The sequence below is a fragment of the Passer domesticus genome, chromosome 24 (genome assembly GCF_036417665.1).
Source record: "Passer domesticus isolate bPasDom1 chromosome 24, bPasDom1.hap1, whole genome shotgun sequence".
NCBI lineage: Eukaryota > Metazoa > Chordata > Aves > Passeriformes > Passeridae > Passer > Passer domesticus.
Genome location: NC_087497.1, coordinates 2,014,053 through 2,031,768, shown reverse-complemented (window position 1 = coordinate 2,031,768; position 17,716 = coordinate 2,014,053). Strand labels below are relative to the sequence as shown.

The following is a 17,716-nucleotide window of genomic DNA, read 5'->3' as shown; positions in this document are numbered from 1 at the left end:
AAAGCCCCAGGAGATGCTCCAGTGGACTCTGAGTGGTCAGTCTGGCACCAGCAGCCCTCATGGAAAAGTCTGAGCACCAATTTCTCCCAGCCATGCAAAGCAAACAGACTCAGGAAAACCCCTTTCACTCAAAAATGTAAATTACAGGAATTGTTTGCTTATCTCTAGGAATGGAGCAAAATGTTCAGGCTGGGAGAGCTGGGGGTGCTCCCCTGCAGAGGAGAAGGCTCCAGGGAGAGTTCAGAGCCCTGGCAGGGCCTGAAGGGCTCCAGGAGAGCTGCAGAGGGACTGGGGACAAGGATGGAGGGACAGGACACAGGGAATGGCTGCCACTGCCAGAGGGCAGCCATGGATGGGATCTTGGGAATTGGGAATTGTTCCCTGGCAAGGTGGGGAGGGGCTGGGCTGGAATTGCCAGAGCAGCTGTGGCTGCCCCTGGATCCCTGGCAGTGCCCAAGGCCAGGCTGGACACTGGGGCTGGGAGCACCTGGGACAGTGGGAGGTGTCCCTGCCATGCCAGGGGTGGGATGGAATTTTAGTTCCTTCTCAAACAAACCATTCAGGGATCCCGTGATTCCTGTTTAAGCCCAGCCCTGTTCCACAGAGGTGTGTTCCCATTTCAGAAACTGCCCTGGGGCTCTGAGTGAATTCACTGCCAGGTCTGCAGGTAAATTTGGGGGGTTTGTGCAGGGCCAGGACTCCAGGATCCTGGTGGTCCCTTCCTACCCTGGATAATCCCTGATTCCACATTTTATGTTAAATAAAGGAGCCGCCCTTGGCTCTCCCTGGTGCTCAGGGCAGCTGGAAGTGCCTCACTCCTCCTTCCCTGGTCCCCTCAACCCCTGCCTTTGGGACGAGTGGCTCCTTCCAAAACAAACAGGGAGAATTCTCAGAACTCATCTGAGCCGAGGAAATCCCCTGGCGGGGGCTGGGGTCAGGGCTGGTTCAATAAGGAGCCTTTGTCCGGGGAGCAGGGCCCGGCCCGGCCGTGCCAGGGGATTTCCAGCAGGTGAGCCCAGGGAGCGGCACCTGCCGGGCCTGGAACGGGCTGGCATCGGCCCGAGGGGCCACCAGGGCTCCCACAGCCAAGGACCGGGGTGAGAGTGGGGCAGGGAGGCTCGGAGCAGCTCGTGGGCAAGCCCCGGTGGGGATTTTCCCCTTATTCATCCCCTAATTAGTGATCGTGTTCAAATCCCATAAATGAGCGCCATTTTGTCAATTCTCCTTCATCCAGAAGAAAATCTTGTTCAGGCTGAGGGAGGCAGATCTAGGGCTCTGTGGTGTTCATGAGTGCCTAAAACCCCAAAAGAAGGGAAGGGAAGGGAAGGGAAGGGAAGGGAAGGGAAGGGAAGGGAAGGGAAGGGAAGGGAAGGGAAGGGAAGGGAAGGGAAGGGAAGGGAAGGGAAGGGAAGGGAAGGGAAGGGAAGGGAAGGGAAGGGAAGGGAAGGGAAGGGAAGGGAAGGGAAGGGAAGGGAAGGGAAGGGAAGGGAAGGGAAGGGAAGGGAAGGGAAGGGAAGGGAAGGGAAGGGAAGGGAAGGGAAGGGAAGGGAAGGGAAGGGAAGGGAAGGGAAGGGAAGGGAAGGGAAGGGAAGGGAAGGGAAGGGAAGGGAAGGGAAGGGAAGGGAAGGGAAGGGAAGGGAAGGGAAGGGAAGGGAAGGGAAGGGAAGGGAAGGGAAGGGAAGGGAAGGGAAGGGAAGGGAAGGGAAGGGAAGGGAAGGGAAGGGAAGGGAAGGGAAGGGAAGGGAAGGGAAGGGAAGGGAAGGGCTACATGGCAGCTCCAGCCCTCAGCCCGGGGCTCACCAGGGAAGGTGAAGTCCAGCCTCAGGCACCCTCCAGCCATTTGGGAAGGGGCTGTGCCCAGACTCAAGGGAGAGGGGGAGTCACAACCCCAGTTCAGAGCCCCAGTTCAGGAGATCCCAGTTCAGGAGATCCCGTGGCTGGGCACTTCCAACTCTGTCACATTTTGGTGAAGACAAAGAGGGAAGGGTTTGGATTCCTCCAAACAACAGAGCAGGGCAGCCTTTGGGGCACAGTCCCATTCTGAGCATCCCTCTGATGTGAAAAACCCTTCTTGTGGATGTGTGGGTTTTTCCATTGGATGGTGTGAAGGGAAGGTGTTTTTTAAGGCGGGAATGCCAAGATACTCAGATATCTGTGCCTCCAATCATAACATTACAGCCATCAGTGTTTTTTTTTTCCCCTAAAGCAGTAAAAAAGGAACAGTTTTCCAAAGAGAAAATGTGGTTTTCACTATACATGGCACTGGTTTGGGGATATCAGTTAAGGTTTTTAGCTTGGTACTGTTTTTCCCACTGGTTGTAATTAACTAATTAACTAAACCAACTAATTGTCCCCATAACAGCACGGAGGGCTGGGCTGTGAAGCAGAAGGACATGGATTGAGCATCCCCACCCCTCTGCTCTCAGCTCCCATCGTGGGAATGGCAGCAAGAAGGGAGCACGTCCCCGAGCAGAGCCTGAGAGCAGCACAGACCCCCTCCCGCCCCAGGTCGATAGCAATCTCTGGTTCCATGATGTCAGATTGCAGAATGGGCACCCCAGGGGGGTGATGAAGGTGACACTGAGCCACCAAGGAACCACAGCACTTCTCCTGCAGCGCTGCTGGCCAGCCTGACCTTCAGAGATCATTTTCCCTGCTCCAGACCACCACAGCATCCCTCAGGATGAGCCCAGGGGACATTTTGATTGGCTCCTTGAGGAGCTCAGGCATTGACCTGGCTGTTTAATGGCTCTCCCAAACACAACCCGAGGAGCCTGTGCAGCCTCCAGCCCGTCCTTGGGGTGTTAAATGACTCCAGCCTCCCCTCAAGGGCTGGGGCCATCTGCTCAGAGTGGGGATTGATCCAGCCTGACAGAATTCCACGATTTCAAATAAAAAGCTGCAGCTGAAATTACACATGGAGTGACCTCAAGGCTTGCTCTCCAAGAGGAATTTGTTCTTCCAACAGAAAACTCTGTGGATCCCAGCCCCAGTGTAATGTGGAGAGGTGAAGGCAGGACCATGCACGTCCCTCCTGAGGCTCCCAGGGCAGCAGAGAGGCTGCAAAGGGTCTGCAGAGCCCCTTCCCATCAGGAGCCCAGTGCTGGAAGGGCTGGGAGCTCACCAGAAGCTGGAAACCTCCACAGGAGGCCCAGGGCCACTTCCTGAGCCGGCACCACAAATCCTTCACACAAAGGGTGGGGAGGGAAAGACTGAGCCCCATGCCCGACACTACTGAGCCCTGATCCCAAAGCCAGGCTCAAGGAACCTCCAGGAAGCTGCAAGTGTTGGATCCACACTCCTTCCCAGGAGGAAAACAAAAGGAACAATCTGCTCCCAGAGGTGTGGAGGAGACACCTCCAAGCAGACAAAGGGAGCCAAGCTGCCCCCAGCGCTCCAGGGGGTTCATGAGTTCCTCCCTGACAAGAGAAAATGGTGAAAAGAGGAAATTTGGCTGTTCTGGTCTTCCCTGAAAGCCAAGGAATAAAATTCCAGCTAGGAGGCTGGAGAGCAGCAGGAGAAATCCTAGAGATGGTCCTGAAAGAGCTCTGAGGGGGAAAGTGATGGGACTGGGGAAGACAGAAGGCTCTACAGAAGGAAAAACGTTGAAGATGGCAGAGAGAAAGACAAGAGGTCCAAGGAAATAAAAAAAAAAAAATTAGGGGAAGTAGGAGCTGAAAGAGTTGCAGCAAGTGCACATTTTGTGAATTTCTTTATAATCTCACTCATTAGTTGAAACAGCAAAGCGTGGGATGGATCCAAAAGTTTTGAACCCAACTGCATCCCCTGGAAAGATGGGCCTGGCCAGCAGCATTCAGTGTGAAACCAATAAATAAGGGGGAAAATGAGTCAAGGAAGAAATTTTTTATAGAGAAAAAAAGTAAAATAAGAGAGTGAGATAATGTCTTGAATATGGCGTCATTTGGTGTAAAGCATTTTCAGGAGATGGCCAGGAAAGGGAGTCTGATCCATTTGGGAGCTTGCAGAAGAGACCAGGCACCTGTGGATTTTTCTGCAGGAAAAGGTCCTGGCAGACCCTGGGAAGGAGCAGCAGGAAAAGGTCCTGGCTGCTGGGGCTGAACACCCCGACACCAAAACTTTGTGGGAATAAGGCATGGGGCACAGGGAGCACAGCCTGTCCTGCTGGCCCTGGGCACTGCCATGACATCCAGACACAGAATTCGGGCATGGAATTCATTGCTGTGAGCTCCGGGTGTGCCCCAGCCAGAGGGACCCGGGCAGAGCCACAGGAAGTTTAAAATTAAACCCAACACGGGTTCAGGATGGCTGGCACACTCCCCGCATGGCACAGAGCTTTGGTTTGTGTCTGCCATGCAGAAGGACATGGCCTGAGCATCACCCTCTGCTCTCAGAGTCCATCCTGGGAATGGCAGCAAACAGGAAGAGCAATTTAAAATTTTTAAGAAATAAACAGCAGCATTAGACCCTGGCAGCAGCACAGACCCCACTGTCCCTTGGCTGTGCTGGCGTGGGGACAAAGCCACCCCTGTGAGCACGAGGGGTGCAGCACTGAGGGCCCCCTGAGCTGCTCTGAGAGGGGCAGGAGATTTTCAGTCATGGTGAGCTGAGCTGCTTTAATCAGGGCAAGGAAGGAATGCAAGAGTCCCACTGAGCCACCCCAGGGACCACCCAGTCCAGGGGAACGGAGGTTCCCATGGGATTGAAGGGAATAAAACCCATCCCAGTGAGTCCCAGGGGTCCCATCTGCCACAGGAGGGTGACAGATTTCCTGAGCCCCTCAGATCTCTCATTCTGCTGCTCCCTGAGCCATGTCAGGACACAGCCACGGCAGGGTTGGCCCTGTTTGGCTCTTTGCATCCCCCACTCCCTGCCCAAACCTGCACCAGGCACACAGAGCCCACAGCAGGGGCAGAGCTGAGCTCTCCTGACCAATAAGCAGCTGTCCTGTCCCAAAGCACTGATTTTCCCTCTGCCTTTGCTAGTTTGACCATCTGCTAATAAGGTATTTTAAAATAAGAGCAAATTTCATCTGGCAACAGCAGAAAAACCACCAGCACAGCCTAATGAAAGCCTTTTTCTAGCACACAGAAACCAAGACCACCCAACAGCAAGGGCAGAACTGATAAATCCTGCTGGAAATTGCTTGCACCAGTTTGGCCCCCTCTGCAACACCCAGGAAGGATGATCTTTAATTGCAACCCACAGACGCATTGCTTGTGAGCTACTTTTTAACATTTTAACGACATGAACAGCAGCATTAGACCAGTGCTGAGTTCCTGAGGTGCCCTCTGGATTACCTGGAGCCGAGGTTTAAGATGCACATCAAATTAAGGCCTTGCATCCATTCTGGTTTGAGCTACTTCAGTTGGGTGGGATGGAAATCACATGAACAAAATGCTTCTTTTGTTCCCCACCCAAACCCCAGGCATCAGGAAAGACCTGTCCAGATCCTCAGAATGGGAACAAGCATCAGGAACATCATTTGCAGGAGAAGGCTCTGGAAAGATTGAGGAGATACAGAGAGCACCTCCATCACTTAGACAGCTGCAAGATGGATTTGTGCTCTTCACTCAACCACCCACTCAGAAAAGAGATCCAGGTGACTGCTGACTTAAAGACAGCTCAAAAATAGGAAATTAATGCACTCCAGATCTGGAGGGATGAGTTTTATAACAGTGGCTGTGGAAAATAAACTGAAATCCAGCTCCATCTGCTCACCTCCAGTGGCACCTTGCCATCATTGTAACAATTGTACACAACCGTGAGACACAAGAAAATAAATAAAATGAGACACTCACCCTCCTTCAAAGATCTTGATCCTCACTGGCTCCCCTCGCTTGGTCACAAGAGCCTCTTCTTCTGATTTTCCCCTTTTCTCCTCTTCCTTCTCAGCTCTAGTTATATCTTTTCGACCTTCATTAGAAAGGAGCGAAGGCAAATGAACCTATCTCCCCAAAAGAGCAAAACAATCCATGATTACAGACAGAATCACTGGCAGGCACACACAGAGCAAACAGCCCCAGCAGAGCCAGCGGCTCCCCAGCGCTGCTCCTGACTCCAGGGGCTGGAATTGGGGCACCCTCCCAACAAAAGGGACCCTGCTGCTGGATTTGGGGCCCTGAGGGTTGCGGTGGATTTACTGTGACCCCTGACAAGTTTTGTAATTGCTCCCTCCAGATTATCCAGCTCTTGCCAACTGGAAAAATGAAGGATGAAGAGAAGTGTGGTGGCTGGGGTGACTCTGAGCATGTGGGGTGTCTGTTCCCAAAGCTCTGTCCCTGGATAATGCTCTCTCTGAAATGCACATCTGAAAGGTCTGGAGAGGAGGCATCTGCAGAATTTGTACACTGAACCTCTGGGTTTCTCCCACATTCACACACATTCACACAAATTTGGGTTTCAGCCATCTCAGCCTGACAGAAATCAGCGCTTCTGGGTGATTTCCTTTCACTGCAACCCTACTGCCAAGGGCTCAGCCCAGAGAAAGCCACAAAACCCATGGGAGAAAAGAATCCTCAACCTCTCTACACATTCCCAGGCCAAATCTGCTTTTTCACTGTTAAATTGCCATTTGTTGAGGGGGTTTTGTGTCTAAACCTTGTCTAGCCCAAGGTTTAAGTCATGCCCTGACACCTCACCTACATGATGAACATGGTTTATGTTATAGGGTGGACCTAAACATCAAAGCTGCCTCTGTGGGTGGGATGAGGGAGAGCTCCCCACACCTGGAATGAAATGTTGGGATGTCCTAAATCCTGGAACAAATCCAGGGAGAGCTCTCCACACCTGGAATGGAATAATGGGATGTTGCCCCCTAAATCCTAAAAAAACAAATGCAGGTGAGCTCTCCAATCTGGAACGAAATGCTGGGATATTGCCCCCTAAATCCTGGGACAAAGCCTGGGAGAGCTCTCCACAACTGAAATGAAGTGCTGGGATATTGCCCTTAAATCCCAACATGACAAACCCAGGGAGAGCTCTCCAACCTGGAATGAAATGTTGGGATTTTGGTCCCTTACAGCCCAACAGGACAAACCCAGGGAGAGCTCTCCAACCGGGAATGAAATGTTGGGATTTTGGTCCCTTACAGCCCAACAGGACAAACCCAGGGATCTCCAGAGAAAGGACAGCAGATGCCTTTCCCCCAGGTCACTTCTCACACAGTCACTCTGACATCCAGCTGAATCCGTATCCTGGATAAGGATCCTGGATCCATATCCTCACATTATCTGTAAGTGATGGAAAAGGCTGCAGCAGCTGAGAGCAGTTTTTAGAGGGGTTTTGGCCTGCAGGCAGCCCCTGAAGCCTGAAGCAGAGCTGGTCACCCTTGGCTCTGGCTGGCAGGAGTGGCAGCTGCCCAGGTGATTCACCTGCCTCACCTCAGCCTTGTCTGTAGGGGGGTGAATCACCCCAGTGGAGCCTCTTTGTCTCCCCTGGTTTTGAGGGGAGCCACAGAATGAGCAGCTCCAACAGAGTCCTACAGAATCCAGGGGGAGTTCTGGGGGAAGCCACAGAGTGAGCAGCTCCAACAGAATCCTGCAGAATCCAGGGGGATATAACCCAGCCCCCCCAGCTGCTGGAAGTGCCACAGGATGCTCAGCAGCAGGATGGATGGACTCGCTCAAAAGTTGCTTTGCAGAATGGGGGTCAAGCATTTAAAATTTGCCCAGGAATTTCAGGAGCTCAGCTCAGAGTATTAAATGCACCCAGGCCTTGGGGCCAGATCAGCCCCATGGCCACACCATATACACACCCATCCTAGAAGCCTCCTGGGAATGGTCCCTGTGCAGTTCTGTTCCCTAAAAGTGCCAGGAATTTCATGACAAAAGGACCAGGGCAGAACAGTGCCAAGAACCATTTGAACCATTGAACAGCAGAAATGGTCTTGAGCTGGTGGCTCTGGGCATGGAGATGACAGTGAGGAAATCAGCAGCAGGAGACACTCAGAACCCTCAAAAATTAAACTTTTAGGGTTGTGACTTCACCTCCTGATGGGAGCTCAGAGCTCAGAGCACTGCTAGGGACAACCTTCCCAAGTTTACTGAGGAATACAAAACAATTGACTTGCTAGATGTAGCATGAGGTTTATTTATTGCAACTTTCGAAAGCACAAAAACATTGACAGATGAAAGGCACCAGAGAGCCAAAATCATACAGTCACTACTATCCCCTTTTACAATCTTGTTGGAATTTACAGAGAGTGCAAGCCCCAGTACAGTGTCACCAGCCATCCCTACATGCACGCTGGAGCCCGCAGCCACTCCAGAATTCCAGAATTATCTGCTCAGCAAATCCCACTGGAAATTTAAACCCCAAGCCAAGGACGGAGACAGCACGTACAGAGCTACTGTTTGCTGCATGCATAACTGTACAAAATACCAGAGCTTTTTTACATCTCCTGGGAGGCCGACTGACACCCTGGAGTTACGTGAAGGAGGGAATATCGAAGGGAAGGAGCCAGAGCAGAGTTAGCTGAGGGTTGGACTCCAGCCCTGGAGTGATGCTACTGCTGCTGCACGTCCTGGCAGCTGCTGCTTCCCCACCCGTGTTTTAAACCCTGCACAGAGGATTTCACTCCCACTGATCACAAATTAGTGCTGTGCTTGGCAAGAATTCGATTTATCTCTGCTGCAGCTCTCAGGGGCTCTGCCAGCCACACGGTGGGGAGGGCTGGGTTTAGGATCCGCTGGTTCCCAGGTGAACTGGGCAGGGTGAACTCTTCCTTTCGCAAATTGCGCCACGGGAACCTGAACCTGCACCACCAGGCAGCTTGGAGGGGTTGGTTGAGGGGGTTTGGGAGCTTCGGGGGCAATGCATGCAGAGAAATGTGGGTTTGGATGAGTGAGGGCTGAACCATTGCTGTTTAACCTTTCCCTTCAGGGCGGGAGGGTCTGGTACCTCCGGACACTCACTGGGTGTGGGTTTTAGCACCATGGCAAAGAGCAGGGCTCAGAGCAGCACAGGCACTTCCTTTAGGGATTGAAATCGAGGGTGCTATGGCACCTCTCAGATAAAACCCTTGGAAAAATAGTGCATAAATCTCAACGTGGTTATTGCACTGCTCAGGTAATTATCTGCCCCTGTGTCCCTAGAAATCTGTCTCTTGGATTTCTGCAGGAGAGTTATGGAAATGCTGAATAGAAATAAAGATTTATTGAATCAAAGCAATTCTACTGTGTATTTTAAGACATATTTATAAGCAGCAGCTGCAGCAGCGATTATGATAAATTTAATATTCAGAGTTCATTTCATGACACAGAAATAAAATGAATAATCCATCAATATAAATTGACTTGAGATGAATATCAAATTGCAAAATCTTTAGAGCGATTCTGTTTGCTAATCTACATGAACATGATCTGGATTAAAGGGATCTGTTTGGTTCAGCATTAAGCAGGAAGGGTAAAGTCTGGCTTTAAAATGAGATACATAAAATTAGGCAGCTCACAGAAGGGTCTTAAAGACTTCTGTGCCTGTGTGGGCAATGCCTTGGGGGAGCTCTGCCCCTGGGAAGCCACTGTGAAGTTTTAACTCAAAAACCAGGCATAAAGTATCCTTAAATACCTGAAAAAGCAGGTGGACAGCTATGGACCAAATGGACCAAACCACAGGGGTGTTTAACAAAACACATCTGACCCGCTGAGGCACTTTTATAAATGTCACTGTCAGCCTTTGTGCTTCTTCAGGGGCCTAAATACACTTGCAAATCTCCCTTTAATATTTTTAAAATACTTTTAAGCATGCCTCTCCATGTTCATTAATGTGAGATGAGCAGATGCACAACCAGACAGAATCCCATTTCCCCAAGGTAATCCTTTTTCTTCATTTGTAACATGCAAAATGTAGGGAATTATAACAGCGTTTAAAAAAAAAAAAAAAAAAAAGAAGTTGTAAAGCTGTTTGAAATATCAAGACAAATGCAAATGAAGTCTAATCCTTTGTGCTGGAGCGGTGGTGGTTCATGGGGTGGTGGTGATGGTGGTTCCTACTTTTTGGGTTACAAAGCAAGTAGGAACTGGAGAACAGAAACCTGGCCTCGGAGCAGGCTCTCCTGCCTCCTGGGTTGGGCTTTCAGTGGGGTTTGGGTTCTTCACTCTAAGAGCTTCACCGAGAACAGGCGCTTCCCACAGCGCCAGCGGGACGAGTAAACCCCAACCAAGCTCAGGACAGCCACGCCCCGGCCCTCAGCCCCCTCTACCCACGCATCCAAATGGATCAGGAGAAAGAGATAGGATTGCATTACCTCGGTCATTTTGGGCTTCCTGGAGCTGGCCGGGACCAGCCTGCCCGCCTCAGGCCGCGGCGCGGTGGCCATGGTGTAGGTCTCCTTGCTCACCTTCTGCTTGGACCTCAGCAGGGCCAGGGCTGCCTTGGTGGACACCCCGGGCAGGTTGGGGTTGTAGAGGCTGATGCACCAGCTGGCGTACACCGAGGAGCGGCCATCCGCTTGCTGGGTGTGATTTGGCTTTATGTAGTTTAGATAGCACCAACTGACATTAGTGGTTGTGTGGAGACTGGGGAACTGCAGGACCTTCTTGGTGTCTGTGCCTTCCCGAGCCTTCCCCGCGCTGGCGGCGCCCTCGGGCACGGGGGCAGTGCTGGCAGGGGTTGGTGGAGGCTGCTCCACCGGTTCTTTGGAGTCTTCCTTCTTGACAGGCTGCAGAGGCTCCTGGCTGAGGAACTGTTTGCCAGCTGGCTCTTCATACTCCTGCAGTGCCTCAAAGCTCGGGGAACCCGACCGGGACGCTGCCTGCTGGGAACTGCTCGGGGTTTCCTTTGGCTCCGACTGCTCCACGGACACGCTGGGTGGTGTCTCATCCTCCACCCTGTCTTGGCTTTCTGCAAGGAAGTGAGATTTATCCTGCTTTTTCCCTTCCTCTGTTGCACTGGGTGGCTTCACCACTTCCAGCTTCTCTTCTGTTTCTGACACTTCCTCCTCCTTCACTCTCTTCTGCTGCTGTGTCTCCATCGTCAGTTCCAAACTGCCAGCTGGGGACAGCATCCTTTTGCTCCCCCCAACTGTGGAGGGGCCCCCTTCCAGGCCGAGGACGCTGTCTGAGGGGCAGGTGAGGGGCATGTAGCCTTTTCTTTCCGGTAAGGGCAGGGGCACTCTCAGGTATGGGCTCTGGAAAAGGCTTCTCTGCTCCTCTGTGATCATCTGGGCCAGGTCAAAACCCAGCCCGTGGACATCAGCGCTGCACACCAGGGCACCCTTGGGCTGGCGGTCATCGAATTTGGGGAGGACGATGGTGGAGGAGCTGCACTGGGACTGCGTGACCAGGATCTGGGAGAGCGTGGTGTACATGGCGCTGCCGTAGGAGGGCATGTTGGTCTGGATGCGAACAGGGACAACCAGGGACACCATGGGCTCTGTCCGGGTGGGGACAACGAGCTGGGTCACGGTGACAGACAGCGCGGGACTCGCTGTGCAGGTCAGAGGGTGCAGCCTGCTGTCTGAGTCATAATCCGTGCATGGGGAGAGGCTGGAGCTTCCTGCTGCCGAGAACAAACTGGATTTGATCTGTGGCAAATGTCCACCAGCATCACCTGGCAAGTGGAGGGCAAACTGAGACTGGAGAGGCAGGAAAAAAGCTGAGGGGATCGGGGACGAGCCAGGGTAGTGCACGGGCAGGAATGAAGGGTGCCTGAAGGACACCTCGGCGGGGTGAGACATCAAGGGAGGAGCAAGGTGGAGCGGGCCCGGGTGGATGAGCGTTTGCGGGAGGGGCAGCGGCGGGGTCTGGAATATGGAGGGAGGGATCTGAGGCATGGAGAACTGGGCAGAGAGGATGTCAGACATGGTGTGTGCAGCGAAGAGCTCTGCAGACTGCCCCGGCTGTGGCAGGAGGTGCTGGTAGGGGAATATGGAAACCTGAGGGGCCATGAAGTGCTTCTCGTGCAGCGTCAGCTGTGGCACGGGGTGGTGGAACACCTGCAGAGCCTCTGTGTATGGCGGGCTGTAGGATGGCTCGGGGCTGTCCTTTGGCTGGCTCTTGTCACTTGGGTAGGTGCCGTGAGAGGGCAAAGGGGAGGACGTGGTCGGCTGATGGGGCAAACTCGTGGCAGGAGATTTACTTGAAGAAGGAGCTGGATCCTCTGTGTCTGGCCAGCCCAGTGGGGCCGGGTCTGGCTCGTGCTCGGGGTGCCTGGTGAGGGACGCCTGCCGCACCAGGAAGCATTTCCTCCTCTCCTGGGGGGCTGAGGAGGTGGAGGGGCCAGGGGTGGAGGCAGGAGTGGATGACAAGCTCCCATAGTCAAAGGATTTGCTGCGAGTCTCTGACATCTGGGAGGGGTGGGACACGTTGGGCGTCTGCTCGGAAGCAGATCTCCGCATTTCCCTGGAATGGTGATGGTGGCTGGGGACCATCAGCATATGGGAGCCAACACCAGGAGGTTTTGGGTGGGATTCAGAGGGCTGGCTACTTGACTCTGGCTTGGTGTGGTCATCCCGGTCAAAGGAGACGGAGTGGCTGGAGCCATGGGATAGGCTGCTCTCCTGACTGGGGCTCCGGGTGAGAGACACGGACTCAAAGCTGGACTCCCCAGAGGACTGGGCCATTTCTGCCAGCCGGAGCCGCTTCTTCTTGGGTGGGAGTTTCTCCGCAGGGAGCTGGGAAAGAGTCTGGCTCCTCTGCGGCCACTGGAATTCCTCGGTTTTCTCTGGCTCCTTTGGAGGAGGTTCTGGCTCTGTTTCTGGTCTGTCTGGCTCTTCTGTGACCAGAATCTCAGGGACCTGGATGTTGGGCTGGCGGACCAGCCTGGGCTGCAGGGAGTGAGGGGGGCGGCTGTGCTGGGGTGTGGGCTGAGATGGGAACTGGGACAGGGGCTTGTCCTCTTCCAAGCTGCTGGGCTGCTCGATGGAGTCTGACTTCTCAAAGGAGCTCGTGTGCTGGATAACAGAGATCTCCTTGGAGGTTGTTCTCCTCTCCTTGCCCTCCGTGCTCGAAGCTGGTTTGGTGTTCCTGGAATGGAAGCTGGCACTGGCCTCAGAAGGTGCGGATTTTCCCGAGTCTGCTGGTGACTTCATGGATTCACGGGTCAGGTTTAGAGCCACATCAGACGAGGCCAGGTTTGCAAACTGAGTGCCTGGGCCGGTGCTGGAGGAGGGGGTGTCAGACACTTCAAAAGATGGAGGTTCCTCATCATCCCCAAGGCTCTTCTCCTTCCGCCTTTTCCGCAGCGGGGTGAGCTCCAAGGTGCTGCCCAGCTTGTAATGCATTACCTGGGGCCACACGTCGGGATCTGCCGCGCTCTTCTCTGGCTCTGAGGAGGTGTGGGACGTGGCAGAGCGGGGCTTGGAGAGCTGCAGTTCTGAGCAGTAGTACTTCTTGTGGGCCTCGTAGTTGTCCCTTTTCTTGTAGCGAGCGCCGCACACGTTACACTCGTACATGAACCCTTTCGCCTTCGGGCCCTTGCGGGACTTTTTGGTAAGATCGCTTTCCTTGGTTTCAGGCTCCTCAGGAGGTTTGGGAACAGTTTCTTTGCTGGCAGAGCCGACCTCCTCCGAGACGTATTCCACTCCCAAGGGTAGCTCGATAGCTGGCTGGCGTTTTAGCATTCGAGGGTGGGAGGAAAACGCTTGGCTGCGGCTTAAGACTTCCGGCTCCATGATGTGATCATCGAATGAGTAGCTACCTCTAAAGGTGTGTGGAGAGCTTATAGTGCATGCAGCAGAAGGCATTGAGTGGCTTCTTAGGAGAGGCACTGTCTCTGTGGCACTGTGGGATTGCTGAAGTGACAACAATGATTGTTCGGGCTTCATTTTTTCACCGTGGGACGCCAACACTTTCGCTGCATCCAGGTGGCTGCTGGAACCAGACTTGATATCAAACTGGAACGGTTCTCTGTATGCACCAGACTTTGGGGATTCAATGCTGCTACGCCTTGAAAGAGAGCTTCTTCTGGGCTTCACACTGTCGATTTCACTGGTATCCACAACAGCTTCGTTAATGGTAATTAGCTTAGTGATGTGTTCGATCACCTGTGTTCTAGGCACAGACAATGGGACCATACTGGGCTTCTCATCGCCGGAGAGGTGTGGGAACCCCTGGGTTGTGTTTGCAGCCAGCGCCGCTGTCCTCTGCCCAATCCTCCCACACTTCCCAAAGATGATCTCGGCGTAAGACTTGGCATTGGTGTTGGGAGGGCTGATCTGCTGCTCCGCGCTCTCGGATCTGGAGAAGTACCCGGACTCCGTGCTGCCTTTGCTGCCGGGACTCAGGAACGCCTGCTCGTCGATCACCTTCTTGCGCTCGCTCAGGCGCAGCGCCAGCTTCTGCTTGATGGTGTGGGTGTCCTCGGACTTATGGCTCAGGGCGTGCTCCGACGACGGCTCCACGAACTGGGAGCTGTCCTCGAGGGACTGGGACATGCTGGAATGGGACAATGAGCAGCGATCATGGCTGGAGCCTTGGCTCCCCGCGCTCAGCAGGCTGCTGGAGAGCAGGGTGTGCTTCTGCCTGGGCGACAGCTCCACGGCGTGACCCGACATCGCTGCCGTCTCCTCCTCCGAGTCGGTGCTTTCCCCTTCTGTCGGCTCCTCGAAGTCCTCCCCACTGATCCGCTCCATCTCCAGGCTCGATGGGTACATCTCTGCTCCGATCCCTGAGGCCAGCCCAGCTTTAATCCGGTGAGCATGGGACTTCCTGTGTTTGTACAGATTGCTCTTTGTCTTGAAGGAGAAGCCACATGGAATGCAAGGGTACGGCCTCTCCCCCGTGTGGGACCTGATGTGTTTCTGGAGCACGCTGGGCTTGGCGCAGGGCCTGCTGCAGTACTGGCAGATGTACTTGCCCGGCTTCTGAGGCTTCTTCTCCTTCTTGTGCACCTCCTCAGCTTGCTTCAGGGACACCTGGGCGGGGCGGGGGATGAAGACCTTCTGCACAGCCGGCATGTCCTCTGCGGGAATGATGGGCGAGTGGGACGGGAGGAGCTGGCCGTGGTGGGCGTGCAGCCCGGGGGACGGGAAGGAGCCAGAGGGCCCTGGCCTGACTGGATCAACTAGCTGCCATGTGGGACCTTCCAGGACATGCTCTGGCTTCCCCGGGGACATAAATGCTGGTGCCAGTGCGTGCTGCTGAAGCTGCGGGACGTGGGCAGGGTGGTCAAAGGAGGAGGGCTTGGGTTGCTTCTGGTGGCCGGGCTTCTCCTGAGGCTCCTCTCGTGGAACGGGCAAAGAGCCGGAAAAGTGCTGCTGCGAGATGATATCTCGGAGAGGGGTTCCTTGGGAAGGAGCAGAGCTGCCCTGGTACGTAGTTGGGGATGAAATACTGCCTTGGAAAGCCTCTCCTTTGGGAAGCCTCTTTCTTGGACTTTCCTCAGCCTTTTTTGTGCTCTTCTGGCTTTGTTCAGGATCCATGACCTTAAAAGGGTCTTTGAATGCTATTTTGGGAAGGTTTTGGCAGGCTTCATTTAGGAATAATAAAGGTCTCCTCTGTAGATTCCCTGTTTTGCCTGCATTTGCTACGAAGCTGGAGCCACCAGGAGATGGTTGTTGATTTAAGATTTTACTAAAGTGTCACTAGTTGCTATTTGATTCAAAAAAAAAAACGTTTCAAGGTCAATAAAGTTCACATTGGTAACACATGACAAACTACTTCAAAGAGAGAAAACTTTCCAAAACTTTCAGTCCAAATATTTTCCTTGTGAACTTGGTTAAGGCTTTAAACCTTGCCATTTTATTTCAGTTGACAGTGGCAAGCCTTCAAAGTCAAGATGCAACCCACAATGTGTCTCTTGTTTGTTATGCAAACCTTTGAAAACTTGAGACTTTAGTGCTCATCTCAGAAAGATCCTTTTCTTTTTTTCTCTCTCTCTCCCGTGCAAGGAAAATAACACTGAACGGTGGGTGTCCCCCTGTGTCTTCCTTCTGTTCCACTTTGGAGTTCAAAAGCCTTGGAAAAGTATTTCCCACATTTCTGCAATTACATACAAAAGAAAAACAGACAAAAAATACTTTAGCTTTTGTGTGTAAGTAATTAACCGCTGCTTATTCGGGGGGGGTGGGGGGGGTTAACAGTAAATATTTTGTGCACAAATAATTCAGAACAACTCATTGAATGTCTGTCTAAACCTAAACATAAATTACACTCAGGCAAACCTCAGGGACTCGGTTTAATGCTCACAAAACCTGGCTCTGAGGCAGCAACCAAAGACAGGAACTTGAAACAGAGACAGTTTGGAAAAATGAATTAAAACGCTTTCAAACTCGAGCTCCTCCTAATCTCCTGCAAACATTTAGGGGTTTAACGTTTTTACAATTGTATTTCCCTTCCAAACTGACTGACTCCAAAGCTCTGCCTCACACCTCTTACATCCCTGACAAATAACAAGGCATCTTCTCTGGATTAAAGCTGCTCTTGAGCTGTGCTAATCTTCAGTGTCACCTATAACAAAGGCAGGTAAAGAGGAGCTTTTATTGAACTGTTGCCTCTTTAATTTCCTGCCTTTTGTCACCAAACAAAGGTGCAAATCAAATTTCTGTGGCATACACCTGGGGTGTCATCGTGGACTGTTTCTAAAGGGAAACCCTTGAAATGAGTGTGGATGGGACCCCTCAAACCCAATTAACCACCCTGAGCAAACCCAGGTCCTGATGGGACACTCGGGGAGGGAATTGCACTGGAATTGCACCCTGACCGCTCTGGAATCAGCCAGTGTCTCTAAGAGATGGAGAGGGAGATGAGTGGGATGCTCTGAAGGAAAATAAAGGAGGTTCTTTCTAAATGAAGCTAATTGAAAGGTGTGATTTATAATGACAAATAAAGGACTATCCTTCTTTCTGAAGGTATTGCCTGCCCTGTGGTGCAGTGCCTTGCCAGGGCAGGATTGCACTGGATTAATTAGGGGAAATCACTCCAAGCTTTGTGTTCCCTGGGGATGTGGCTGAGGTGCCAGTCCAGCAGGGCAGAGAGGAGCAGGGGACTGAGATTTGAGCTCAGTGATGGCCCAACTTCCTCCTGAAGGGTGAAGAGCCAGCAGGAGAAACCACAAAGTCCTCCAAGGATTCCTCACTGCTCATTCACTCCTACAACCCTGTGGACTCAGTGAGAAAAGGAACCTGGAGTTTAAGGGGCTTTAGCTGAATTTAGCAGTCTAATGATACTGGGACACCCTGGGACACATTGTGACCAGCCAGACTTCACAAACTCTCTGAAAACTGTCACCTCAGATGGCCAAATGTAGGGTGCAAGTCCTTGGACACAACTCCCTCATGGAGAGAGGCAGGGACCCAGTGGGGACAATGGATCCCCATGAGGGGCTCAGTTCAGGGACATGGGTTCCCCTGAGATGTCATTTTTTTACTGGCTGGATAAGTGGCTTCACTTTCTGCCCACCTGTGACACCACAGCTCAGGGAAATGACACAAAATCAGTCCCAGCCTTGAACTTCACCTTTTTTTTCCTCAAATCCAGACCCTGCTCCCTTCCAGCATCAGCCTCAGACTTCCCAGGACCTGAGAGCACCTGCTCTTGCCCTGACTTGCTGAGGAAGTCAGGCTCATTGCTGTGAGAAGGATTTAATTACATTTTCAAACCCCTTTTCAGACAGCCCTCAATGCTGACTAACCCTGGCCGTGGTCTGGGCTATACTTTGAGCCCAGCATTTATTCAAGATCAAAGGCACTCGTGGAGCTGATTTATCACCTTGATTTCTGCACAGATTGCTGGGGTTTGCCCCACTCGTGACACACAGGCTTTTTCACCTGGGAGAACTGGATTTAAGCAGGGACAGA

At 52.7% G+C, this 17,716-nt stretch overlaps 1 protein-coding gene across 1 annotated transcript in view; it reads right to left on the bottom strand.

Annotated features, from left to right (window-relative positions):
- HIVEP3 (HIVEP zinc finger 3) overlaps positions 1–17,716 on the bottom strand; it is a 256,369-nt gene that overhangs the window by 46,043 nt on the left and 192,610 nt on the right. Inside the window, exons 5-6 of the mRNA XM_064398552.1 lie at positions 10,226–15,899; positions 5,781–5,926 (exon numbers count right to left, since the gene is read on the bottom strand). Coding sequence (XP_064254622.1) covers positions 5,781–5,926; positions 10,226–15,340 — 5,261 coding nt within the window. The 5' untranslated portion in view covers positions 15,341–15,899. The remainder of the gene's footprint in view (positions 1–5,780; positions 5,927–10,225; positions 15,900–17,716) is intronic.